Source organism: Chanodichthys erythropterus, chromosome 12 (assembly GCF_024489055.1).
Source record: "Chanodichthys erythropterus isolate Z2021 chromosome 12, ASM2448905v1, whole genome shotgun sequence".
Lineage (NCBI taxonomy): Eukaryota > Metazoa > Chordata > Actinopteri > Cypriniformes > Xenocyprididae > Chanodichthys > Chanodichthys erythropterus.
Genome location: NC_090232.1, coordinates 59405523 through 59417899, shown reverse-complemented (window position 1 = coordinate 59417899; position 12377 = coordinate 59405523). Strand labels below are relative to the sequence as shown.

At 38.8% G+C, this 12377-nt stretch overlaps 1 protein-coding gene across 1 annotated transcript in view; it reads left to right on the top strand.

Annotated features, from left to right (window-relative positions):
* The window catches only part of lonrf2 (LON peptidase N-terminal domain and ring finger 2), a 169013-nt gene that overhangs the window by 112521 nt on the left and 44115 nt on the right, over window positions 1-12377 (top strand). The window contains exons 6-7 of the mRNA XM_067404428.1: window positions 721-823; window positions 927-1041. Of these exons, the coding sequence (XP_067260529.1) occupies window positions 721-823; window positions 927-1041 (218 nt within the window). The remainder of the gene's footprint in view (window positions 1-720; window positions 824-926; window positions 1042-12377) is intronic.

The window sequence follows — 12377 nt, the reverse complement described above, 5'->3', positions numbered from 1 at the left end:
ATGTCTAATCGCGCAAGTATGGTATTTATTTGGATGTTTACATTTGATTCTGAAAGAGTTTTATAGTACTCCGTGGCTAAAGCTAACATTACACACTGTTGGAGAGATTTATAAAGAATGAAGATGTGTTTATGCATTATACAGACTGCAAGTGTTTAAAAATGAAAATAGCGATGGCTCTTGTCTCTGTGAATATAGTAATAAACAATGGTAACTAACTTTAACCACATTTAACAGTACATTGGCAACATGCTAACGAAACATTAAGAAAAATATTATGTTATCATGGATCATGTCAGTTATTATTGCTCCATCTGCCATTTTTCGCTATTGTCCTTGCTTGCTTACCTAGTCTGATGATTCAGCTGTGCATAATCCAGACGTTAATACTGGATTGTGTAATGTCTTGAATGGCTGGCATATGCAAATATTGTGGGTGTACATATTAATGATCCCGACTGTTACGTAACAGTCTGTGTTATGTTGAGATTCATTTAAACAAATGAGATTTACATGAGGAGGAGGAAACAATGGAGTTTGAGACTCACTATATGTCATTTCAATGTACTGAACTATGCCAAGATAAATTCAATTTTTAATTCTAGGGCACCTTTAAATGTATATTGTAGAGGAAAAAATGTTGTACTTGACTAAGATCTCTGTGGATGGTGGTACAAACTTTTTTTTTTTCTTTTTTGTTTTTCTCCGCTTCATTCCCAGACAAGGCGACTTCATCCGAAACTCTCCCTACTTTTTCTCGGGAAAGGCAAGTTCCATCACAGCTTTTGGACAGTGCAGACTTTGAATGTTCTCTCTGCATGAGGTAAATAATAAAAATAATAAATCTTGAAAATGAAAATCTCTCTTTGAAAATAATGCTCAACTTTGTATATATCTAAAACCTCCTCATTTATGTATTATTGCAGACTGTTTTATGAGCCTGTCACCACACCCTGTGGACACACTTTCTGCCTCAAGTGTTTGGAGCGCTGCTTGGACCACAACTCTAACTGTCCCCTATGCAAAGAGAACCTCTCTGAGGTAAATATGGGGTCTATTTACTCTTGTCACTTAATACTGATCAGATAGCTATCCGTTTTGTTAAAACTGTTTAATTTACAAATGGCCACACAATGTGTCTCCACAAAGTTCACATCACCAAAAGCAAAAGATATGTGCCGCAGTTTATTTATCATCAGCTTTTTTCTAGATCAAAGACTGCAAAAGGAGAGGGCTGCGTCAGTGCTGGGGGAGAATATTTTAATGAAAACAACTGCGTTAAATCTTCAGGATGTGATGCCGAACATTGAATTTCATTTATAGCAGTTTGCTTGCAGAAGAAAGAAAGATGCTCAACTGTTCATCTCTGGTGGTCCACATCTGTGTTTTGTGGTAGCACGGTCATATCTGGTTACTGGGAGCCAGTATAACATGCTCTCACAATTTTTTTTTGTTGTTGTTGTTTGTTTTTTTTTGTTTGTTTTGTTTTTTTACCATTTTGGAAGGAGTAAATTTTACTTACATGGCTTCAACAATCAGATAAATTTACACTTGTACGGACCTTAGGTAATTTATTAGCTCAATTTAATTTTTACAGGGAATAAGAATTGAATCAGCTGTAAATGATTCACTGTGAATGGTTCAGAATTAATATTTAACACTTCGTCAATTATTCGTCCAGTGAAAATTGAGGTTAGAGTATCTTACCAATTCTGGATAAAATATTATTCTGTGGCCAACAGTAACAATATTTTATTATGATTATTATTCTTATTATTGTAATTATTATATTATTATAAGCAAGAGGTAACTTGATCTTTTACGTTTAAGGCAGTAATTTGACACACAGCACAAGAAACTCGTATATGTGAAAATCAAAACAATATTTATTTACTACTTCTAATGATTACAGGAAACTAAACACACACACACACACACACACACATACATGCACACACATTTGCGGAGTTGATGAGTTATGAAAAGTCCCAAGTTCAGTGCTAACTTAACTCATAACCTGAGGAAAATCACAAAAGCAGAGCTTTGGCTTGATTCTTAGGTTTAAAGGAGTTTCACCAGTTTCCAGCAAGAGAGAGAAGTTTGCTTGTACCTGCGTTTGCTCTGACAGCTGAGGTAGTCGGGTTGTTCCGTGACTCGTGTACAGCGGAATCCCGTTCTGGATTGGCTGTGTTTCAGGTGACGTCTTCTCAGGAAAGCCCTGTGGGTTGCGCGGAACCTTTGAAGGATGTTGCTGGCTGGTGCAGCGCACTGATCTGAGCGTCTGGCTTGAGCGGCTCTCTTCTTGGGAGACTTTGGTCAGATATTTCACAGAGGGTTTTGGAGTCTGGATGTGACGGCTGTTGAATGATCAGCGGCGCAGCTCGTGGTTGAAGTCGGCGACTGTGGAAAATCAGCCCCGGGCAATCAGTTCTCAATGACCCATGCGACTTTTCCGCCGTGGTCAAAGTAGCGGTGCTTCGGCTACCGGGCTTCAACGACTGGGCTTCAGTCCGACTTCTGACCGATTTCGAGCGATTTCGGACGATTTCTGACATTAGCTTGTTCGGACAGCATAGTTTTTATAGGAGCAATTTTGGCTCCATCCTTCAGATGCGATCCTCCAATGAGACGTTGCTACGGAGATTAGACACGCCTCGTCTATTGTCTATTGATCACATCGCGTGATATCGGCAGAACATTCTCCTGTTTTATTAACAACTTTATAAAGTTTCTTTAATATTTTCCTGATACTGAATTTCAATGTTTCATTCACACAGAATTACAGAGAATTATAAATTCTGCATTTAGAGCTCAAACACGACACACTTCTTACACACATATTACTAGACTGACCTAATTAAAAACAATGATTATAAGAGAAAGAAGATGCATACAGGAATACAAACATATAATGCATTGAATCCAACATGTTAGTAATCACATCATAGCAAATGTTATTCTGGATATAGTTAATACTTTAAGTAATCGACAATTGTCCCTTTTGAGATTCAAGATTGAGTCCTTAAGCATAGTTTAAACTTTGACCGGAGTCACAAGTGACCGGGTCAGGGTGGATTGCTCACACGAGGGAAGTATTGATAGGACAGATTCGTCTTTAAATCCGTTGATGGGTGTTTTCCTGTTCCGTCCGATAATACAAGAGGGTTTTGTGAGAGAATCAATAGATTTAATGTGATCAGATCCACGTGATGGGTTCTGATTAGTTTATTGCTGATGAGCTAAGAAGTCCTTTAGACAGAGTCCTTTGTTAAAAGAAGTCACGTCATCACTTCTGTTAAGGCTAAGTGTTTCCTGTCAGGAAATGGATCTTTTGGACCAAATGAAGCTTTGTTCAATCATGTTGTTCATTGATAAAGTCATTGGTAAGTTCTGTCGAGCGAGGCCCTACACACTTGTCCAGTTTAATCTGAAATGCTTCTCAAACAACCTCCTGAAGTGGTTTGAGTTATTGGATTTAAATCAGCCTCTAAAGCGTTTTGGAGGGCATTTACATTTACAGTCTTTTTGTGATCAGAGAAAACATGAATTGACCAGGTGTAAATAGACCCATTAATACTGAAAAATCCTAAATTGGTGTTCATCATTTTTGGTGGACTGACTGCCTCAGAAAAATCAGATTTCATTAGCTAATTACATCAAATCTTGAATGACCCACCATTAAAGGTGATAAAGAGGATCTTTTCATCAACTGAGAAACCAAAGACTGTTACTGAGTTTTTTAAATGAGCGCATGCGTAAGAACAACCCCCCTCCTCCGCAGGAACGCCTCCCAAAACTCGTAAACACTCATATTGGAACACGAGTGTTTACCACCGGCATTCGCTGTGTTGTGTTAGTGGATTCATTATGTCGGACTCACCGCAGGTAACTCATAATCTGCAGTTTTTACTCCTGTCTCCGGACAAAAACATTGCATGCAGCGCCTGTGGAGTGTGGAAAGTTACTGGAGTGTGCAGCCGCGCTCGTCTCTCACAAGGAACATCATGGCAGTGATTGACAAGCCAGAGGGCCAATCCGCGCACGTCTCTCACAAGGAACGTCACGGCAGTGATTGACAAGCCAGAGGGTGATGTTGATGTTTTTAAGGCCCTACCTCATGCACAGATGATGTATATTAATATTATTCCTTTCAGTGCACCTAATAAATAGTATTTTATCAGTTAGTAAAGACAGTTTCAAGTAATATTGCAAAAATGTATAAAACAAAACATCCTCTTTAGCACCTTTAAGCCTTATATAAATATACTTTTAAACGTGTTCACGAGCCTTGTAAAGTATACTTCATTTGACTCGTATGCATACACATGCGCTCCGGTCTGTTCTGTTTATACAGTTTTTCTTTGACTACCTTGTGAATCTATGCCCCCAGGGCACAATTGCCACCTTGTGGATAAGCTAATTATTGCAAAAAAAATGTAAAGTGCATGTGCGATCTGTGCATACAAAGTACACGTGGTTACAAAAATCTGGTGGTGCACAGTTACGTGCTTGCTCTACTTTTGACGTGTACGCGTGATGTGAATTGTGTCATCAGAAAAGTATACTTTGGGCTTTAGAAAAATGGGTATATACATAAGTTTTAAAGTGTCTTTTTACCCAAAAATGAAATTTCTGTCATTAAGTACTCACCCTCTTGATGTTCCAAACTCTTCGTTCATCTTTGGAACACAAATTAAGATATTTTTGATGAAATCTGAGTTTTTTTTTTTGTTTTTTTTTTATCTCCAATAGAAAGCAATGAAATTACCACATTCAAGGTCCAGAGAAGTAGTAAAGACATCGTTAAAATAGTCAACATGACTACAGTGATTCAACCTTAAGTGACGTGAATACATTGTGTGCAAAGACAAAAATAAATTTATTCAACAATTTTTCCTCTTCCCTGTCAGTCTTCTAGGCAGTTGCCCATCCGCAGTTGCCCATTTCATCAAAATGTTTGCAGTCTGCAAATATTTTTGGAAAAAGTGGGAGTCATTCTGAAGAGCTCAGTGAATTCCAGCATGGTACTGTGATAGGATCCCACCTTTGCAATAATTCAGTTTGTGAAATTTCATCCTCACTAGATATTCCACTGTCAACTATAAGTGGTATTATTGGAAAGTGTAAACTTTTATGGAATGAGTTTCCATGGCTGAGTAGCTGCATGCAAGCCTTACATCACTAAGTACAATGTCAAGCATCAGATGGAGTGGTGTAAAGCACACTGCCACTCTGAGCAGTGGAAACCCCTTTTGTGGAGTGACTAATCATGTTTCTCTGATTGGTAGTCTGATGGGAGAGTCTGGGTTAGGCGGAGCTGCATTGTGCCAACTATAAAGTTTGGTGGAGGAGGGATAATGGTATGGGGCTGTTTTTCAGGGGTTGGGCTAGGCCCCTTACTTACAGTGATGGAAAATCAAAATGCTTCAGCATACCAAGAAATTTTGGACAATGCTATGCTTCCAACTTTGGGGAAGGCACTTTTTTATTCCAGCCAGGTCCATAAAGACATGGTTGGATGAGTTTGGTGTGGAAGAACACACCCCCATTGAATACCTTTGGGATGAGCTGTGTAACACTGTAGAGATTGTTCCCTCAGAACACATCTTGTTCAAGATATCAAAAATCCACTCACAATTTAGTATCTTCAATGTCTTGACTTCATGCTGACTGAGTTTGGTGACGATTGGATGTATCTCCTAAGAGAACTATATCAAATTCCAGAGCGTGCGTTTCCAAACAACCCATAATAGCGGACTTCCTGTTGGGCTAGCGTATAACTTTGAGCACAGAAGTTGTTAGGCCTGATGAGGCCTATGTGGGTTTGATTCATATGAGTTTCATTCATATACATGCAAGTGTGTTTGATATATGGACCAAGTTTTCGGACCTCATTCAAGGGGGCGCTGTCGAGACCCCTGCCACGCCTGGGTACCAGCTTCTGCCCGGCCCTGATGGCCGACAATTCCGATGTGTGTGCAAAGTTTCAAGAGTTTTCGAACATGGTAAGGGACCCAAAAGTGCCCAAAAGTTTGAAAAAATACTAATAAATATAGCTGCAAGCAGTGATGGCAACCCCAAGCTCCGGTTCCACCACCACCCCTGTGGCTTTTTTGATAGCATGATGCACAGCTAACGTGTCTAAAGCCACATGCTGTTGAAGAGACTCAATAAGAATGAAGATGCGTTTATGAATTATACAGACTACATGCATTTTTGGGTTAAAAATGAAAATAACAAAATGGCTATATCTATTAATTAACATTATTAGCAACGTGCTAACTAAACACGTTCAGGAAGACGATTTGCAAACATCACCAAATAAATATATATGAAATTGGATCAGTTGGTATCGATCCATCTTTAAAAATCCATTTCTGTGCAAATCCTGTGTTTTACTGATGATCGTATGAAGCATTCTAGTGTTAATGATTTACACATACCGGTATATGAATTTATCTAGTCATATTCCCTTCATAGATAAAATAAAACCATTGCGTCCTTAGTGGCTCAGATGCCAGGGAATTTATGGAGATATGTTTGCTATTATAGTCGTTAACAGATCAGTGATAATGTTTACATAGCTGAGACATATCACAAGCTCGGGGACGGTCATTTTGATATATTATATAGGCCTATAAAAAAATGCCTAAATGCTAAAAACTATACACACCTTCACAAAGAAATGAATTATATTGCAATATAAATGGCTACAACATGCTATTCAATGTAAATATTCCACATTTCCACAATCCATGGTAAATTACTACAGTTCATTCATGGTAAATGCTTGTAAGTGTTGTGATTTTTGGATTTAAAAGTCTTCTATCTTCATTCATGAAACGTTTCCTCATCAGTCTTGTTGGGAATGTTAAGGATGTTTCATCCGATTTAAAACTAGTTTAATCATCGAGTGATTTGTGGTTTGTAACTGAGAAGTGTGTGTTATCTACTGGGCTGTGCTGCGTAGTTCAAAGTAAACTAGTGAAACACATGAAAACAGCGTTATTTGTTCTGTATTTGTTGTTACTGACCGAGAAATAACTTCAGATGATGACAGAGCGGTCCGAATGAATCCAAATCGTTTCAGATAGTTATGAAAGTGCCAATTCATGGAAAAGAAGGAATTACAAAGGAGACAAAAGAATGATTAATTCTATAATAATAATGAATGATGGGTATAGCTTGTTCAGTCGACAGCAATACGAGACACATAATAACTGCTGAAATATTCACACAAAAAATGTTTCTCAGCTCAGGTCGGATGAGCGTGCATGGTACGAACAGTGCAGCTGAAGACACCACTGCAGCCGCCCAAACCGATCACATGAGAATGCATATTAATAGTACGTGCATGTAATCTCACGAATTGGGCCTATGTCGCTTAAAGCGTGGATAAAAGTGTTCCCTTTATAATCACAAAGTTCTGCTAATCGATTAAGCTGACTATACAATGAATATCTTATTTGGCCTACATAACTATACATTTTTTGTTAAAAGATAAATTATAACGAGAGGATTTGAGTGTGCAGATCTCAGCACTGGACAAAAACTTGTTCAAGAAATCATCAGATATGTTTGTGATTGGCTACATTGCTCAATGCTGCAAAAAATTCGTAAATTTAAATTAATAAATTGAAAATCCTGTTTATATTAGTTTTGATGCTCTCGAGTACAATCACCAAATCTATCAGTTTATAATTAATCGTGTGTGATTTGTTATAGTGCGCAATACTTTAAAACACGTAAAAAGTATAACGCAATATAGCATCTATATTGAATGCCGCAATCAACACTTTTCATTTAATTTTCATTGGGGCCCAAGCCACTTATGGGGCGAAGGGCCCTCTTGATCCCCTAAGGATTATTATTATTGGGGCCAAAGCCCTGTACAGGGCTGAAGGCCCTTTTGTTTTCTTTAGGATTATTAGGGCTAAAGGCTGAAGGCCCTATTGTTTTCCTTATGAAAATATATTTTTTCAGACTACTCAGGCATTTTTGGGGCCCTTAACATGCTCAAAAACTCTTGAAACTTTGCACACACATCAGAATCGTCGGCCATCAGGGCCGGGCAGAAGCTGGTTCCTGGGCGTGGCAGGGGGGCTCAAACTTGGTCCACATATCAAACATGCTTGCTCGAATTTGTATGAAACTCGGTACACATATAAACCTTATCGGGCCAAACAACTTTCGTGCTCTAAGTTATACGTCACCTCAACAGGAAGTCAGCTATTATGGGTTGTTTGAAAAACGCATGCTCTGGAATTTGATATACTCCTCCTAGGCGATACATCCGATCACCACCAAACTCGGTCAGCATGCAGTAAAGCGGATTTTTGATATCTCGAACGGTTTGGCTGTGGCGAGGCAACAAATTTATGGCGAGAAAAGGGAAACAGGAAGTGTGTTATAACTTCTGCATACATTGATTGATCTTTATGAAACTTCATGAGTGTGTTGGTTGTAGTAGTCCAATCACATGGATGTGACTATTGGGAGTCAAAGTCATAGCGCCACCAACTGATAGAAAGAAGTGTCACTTTCAAAATGCTTTGAGATCACCATCTTATTTTTATCCGATTTGCTTCAAACTTCACCAGAATAATGTCAAGACATGGTGAATGTAGACCTTTGAAAAGAATAGTGATATCACAAACACTGTTTGGGCTTCCGGTGTGAGAGGACGCTAGCGCGTTGTGGTTGCCGCTTCTCTACCAGAAATAGAAATTGACATAGAAATAGACTTTGTCAAACAATCGATTGCACGATTAGCTGTTTTTATTGTTTTGACTGAAATGGCGACTGATTTACTGAACCTTGTGCGATCAGATCTGACTCCGAACTCACCTGGATTAACCTGTTGGCAACATGCTGTTTCAATGTTTTTCAGTTATATTTTTTATTGTAATTTTAATTGGAGCTCACGGCAAGAAATATCTTGAACACCTGGATTTTACTATGGTAAAATACCTTCCAGCTGAACTGTTAAACTTTCGGCACGGTCTACCTCCTTCTACCTGTGTTTTGCAAACGTTGCGATCAGTGCATCTTCTCCGCCGACCCAAATATGTTCATCGGGGATCCCGCCGGAGTCTTCATACAGGTGGTACTGGAGTAAATGCAGTTTGGTCGGAGAGGCGCTTGGATCGCCGTCACAAAATGGCCCGTGGAGTTTGTTTCGCTAATCTCTCCTATCCTCATAAATCTACTGCCCTGAATGGATGTGTCCGTCTTGAGGAAATCAGGTTTGCGCACTTGAACACTCGCTCTATAAACAATAAATCGGCTTCTATCTGTGACATTATTGTGGACAAGAATTTGGATTTTCTTTGTCTCTGTGAAACGTGGCATCAGCCAAATGACTATTTGAATCTCAATATGTGTGTCTTACCAGGCTATACTTATATTGATCAACCACGAATCACTGGTAAAGGTGGCGGTCTTGCTGTCATTTATAGATCTGATGTCTCGGTCACTGAAGTTACATTGCCTTGCTTTTCTTCATTTGAATGTTTGGCATTCAAATTGAATTCACCAATTCTTGTCTTAAATACCGCCCTCCGAAACGCAACCCTGCATTTTTCTCTGAACTTGGTGAGCTTTTGACACTTGTCAGTGCAAATTGTTCAGCTATTGTTCTAACTGGTGATTTTAATATTCATATGGACAATCAAAATTGTAATAATACTGTTTGTTTTATGGAAACATTAGAGTGTTTTAATCTCACTCAATATGTCAACTTTCCAACACATAAGTATGGTCATATATTAGATCTGGTTTGTGCTACAGGTGTGACTATTGACCAGCTTGAGTGTACTGATGTATCATGTATAAGTGATCACGAACTTATTACTTTTACGGTGTTTCCTCCTCCTCCGCAAAAAAACGAGCATGTAATCTGCTTTAGAAAAATTAGAGACATTGACCTAGATGCTTTTATACATACTATTGGTGAACTACCAGTTGTGACTTGCATTGACCAATATAATGCTGTCTTCTCATCTATTCTGGATGAGTTTGCCCCTGTGAAGAAACATGTGTTCTCTTTTAAGAGGCCTTCTCCATGGTATACGCCTGAGCTACGTAAGCTTAAGGCAGCTGGGAGGCAGTTGGAGCGACAGTATAGGAAATCTAGATTAACAGTTCTCAAGCTTATGTATGATCAACATCAGATGGAATATCACAACTCTCTAAAAATTACAAAAATGGAGTTTAATTGTTTAATACAATTAATAATCTAACCCAACCAATTACTAGGGTTAATCACCTCTCCACAGAGCAATGCAATGATTTTCTTAAGTATTTCTTGTGTAAAATTGAGAACATTTATAATACTATTGCATCTGTCTCTACTTTAGCTGAGCTATTAGATCTGCATATTCTTATTTCTCCTCCTTTGCTTTCAAGTTTTAATGCTGTTAGTTCTGACGTTATTTCAAAATTGGTTTTGTCAATGAATTCTTCATTTTCCTTACTTGATCCGCTTCCAACTACAGTTTTGAAAAAGTGCTTGCCAGCTATTGTTCCTCATATTAATGTGATTGTTAACACTTCACTTACTTTAGGGATTGTTCCCCCAGCACTTAAAGTAGCAGCAGTCAAACCAGTTCTTAAAAACTCTGGGAGTGATAGTACCGACATGTCTAATTATAGGCCTATCTCAAACTTGCCATTTTTTGCCAAGGTTCTTGAACGGGTGGTAGTTGGTCAGCTACAAAATCCCTTCTCTGCGAACAGATTACTAGAACCTTTTCAGTCAGGGTTTAGGGCTGGACATAGTACGGAGACTGCCCTTTTGAGAGTAATGAATGATCTCCTTGTTGCAGCAGACTCAGGGGCTTGTGGCATTTTGGTCCTATTAGATCTCAGTGCGGCATTTGATACCATCTGCCACGCTATACTGCTGGACAGGTTGCAAAAGTGGATTGGTCTCTCTGCTTTGGCTTTAAAGTGGTTTGAATCATATCTTTCAGAACGTACTCAATTTGTTTATTCTGGTATAAACAGATCTCAGACTGTTCCATTGCGGCAGGCCGTCCCTCAGGGGTCGGTACTGGGTCCTACTCTTTTTAGCATCTATATGTTGCCTCTTGGGCAGATTATTCAAAAGTATGGACTGGGCTATCATTGCTATGCAGATGATACCCAGATTTACATTAGCACTCAACCTGATGTTACATCAGCACTTTCAATTTTAACTGATTGCCAACTGGAAATACAGGTCTGGATGAAACAGAACTTCCTACAGTTAAACTGCGCAAAAACTGAAGTTCTTTTGGTTGGCACTGCAACTGCTCTAAATAGATGCAATAATCTTAAACTTACAGTACATGATTGCCAGATTCTCCCTTCTGTACAGGTGCGGAACTTAGGTGTGAGTTTTGATGCGCAGCTGACCTTTAACACCCATTTTAAGAATGTTACTAAAGTAGCTTTTTATGATCTTCGGAATATTGCACGTATAAGACCTTTTCTTTCTATGTCTGATGCAGAAAGGCTTATTCACGCCTTTATACCTTCCAGGCTTGATTACTGCAATTCTCTTTTTGCAGGGTTACCTGCAAGTACTATTAAGAGACTGCAATATGTGCAAAATTCAGCTGCTCGTGTTTTAACTCACACATCATCCCGCAGTCATATTACTCCTGTGCTTTCTAAATTACACTGGTTACCAGTTGAGTCACGTATTGATTTTAAAGTTCTTATCTTAACTTATAAAGCAGTCCATGGAATGGCCCCCGATTACATTTGTAATCTGATGACAGTGCCCACGCCATCTCGGTCTCTCCGCTCCGCTGGTACTCTTACTCTGTACCAGCCTCGTTGTAAACTCAAAACTATGGTTGGGAGGTCTTTCTCTTGTATTGCTCCCAGGTTGTGGAATTCTCTGCATTTTCATATTAGGAATGCTCCGTCTTTTGATTGTTTTAAGAATTTACATAAAACATATATTTTTACTGAAGCTTTTAAGTAATAATTTTACAGTATTTGTTGTTTTTTGTTTTTTTGTTTTTTGTGTTTGTTATTGTTTCTTATTGTAGCACCTTGAGTGTAAGAAAGGCACAATACAAATAAAATGTATTATTATTTTTATTATTACTGCTGCCATGGAAACGCATCAAACGTTAATATTAGTTTTGGAAGCTTTTGAGACTCTTAACATGCTTCAAATTGCATGAAACTCAATGCACACATCAGAGATATCGACCAGCAGACATGGGCAAAACCGTAGAAACGGGCAGGGAGCAGGGCCTCTATAGCGCCACCTTTTGACAAAAGTGTGTGGGGGGGGTAGTTTAACCTACAGTCACCAAACTCTGTACACTTATTGTTCTCATTAAGCCGAATAATTTTCTTATTTACAGTCATTAGCTCCG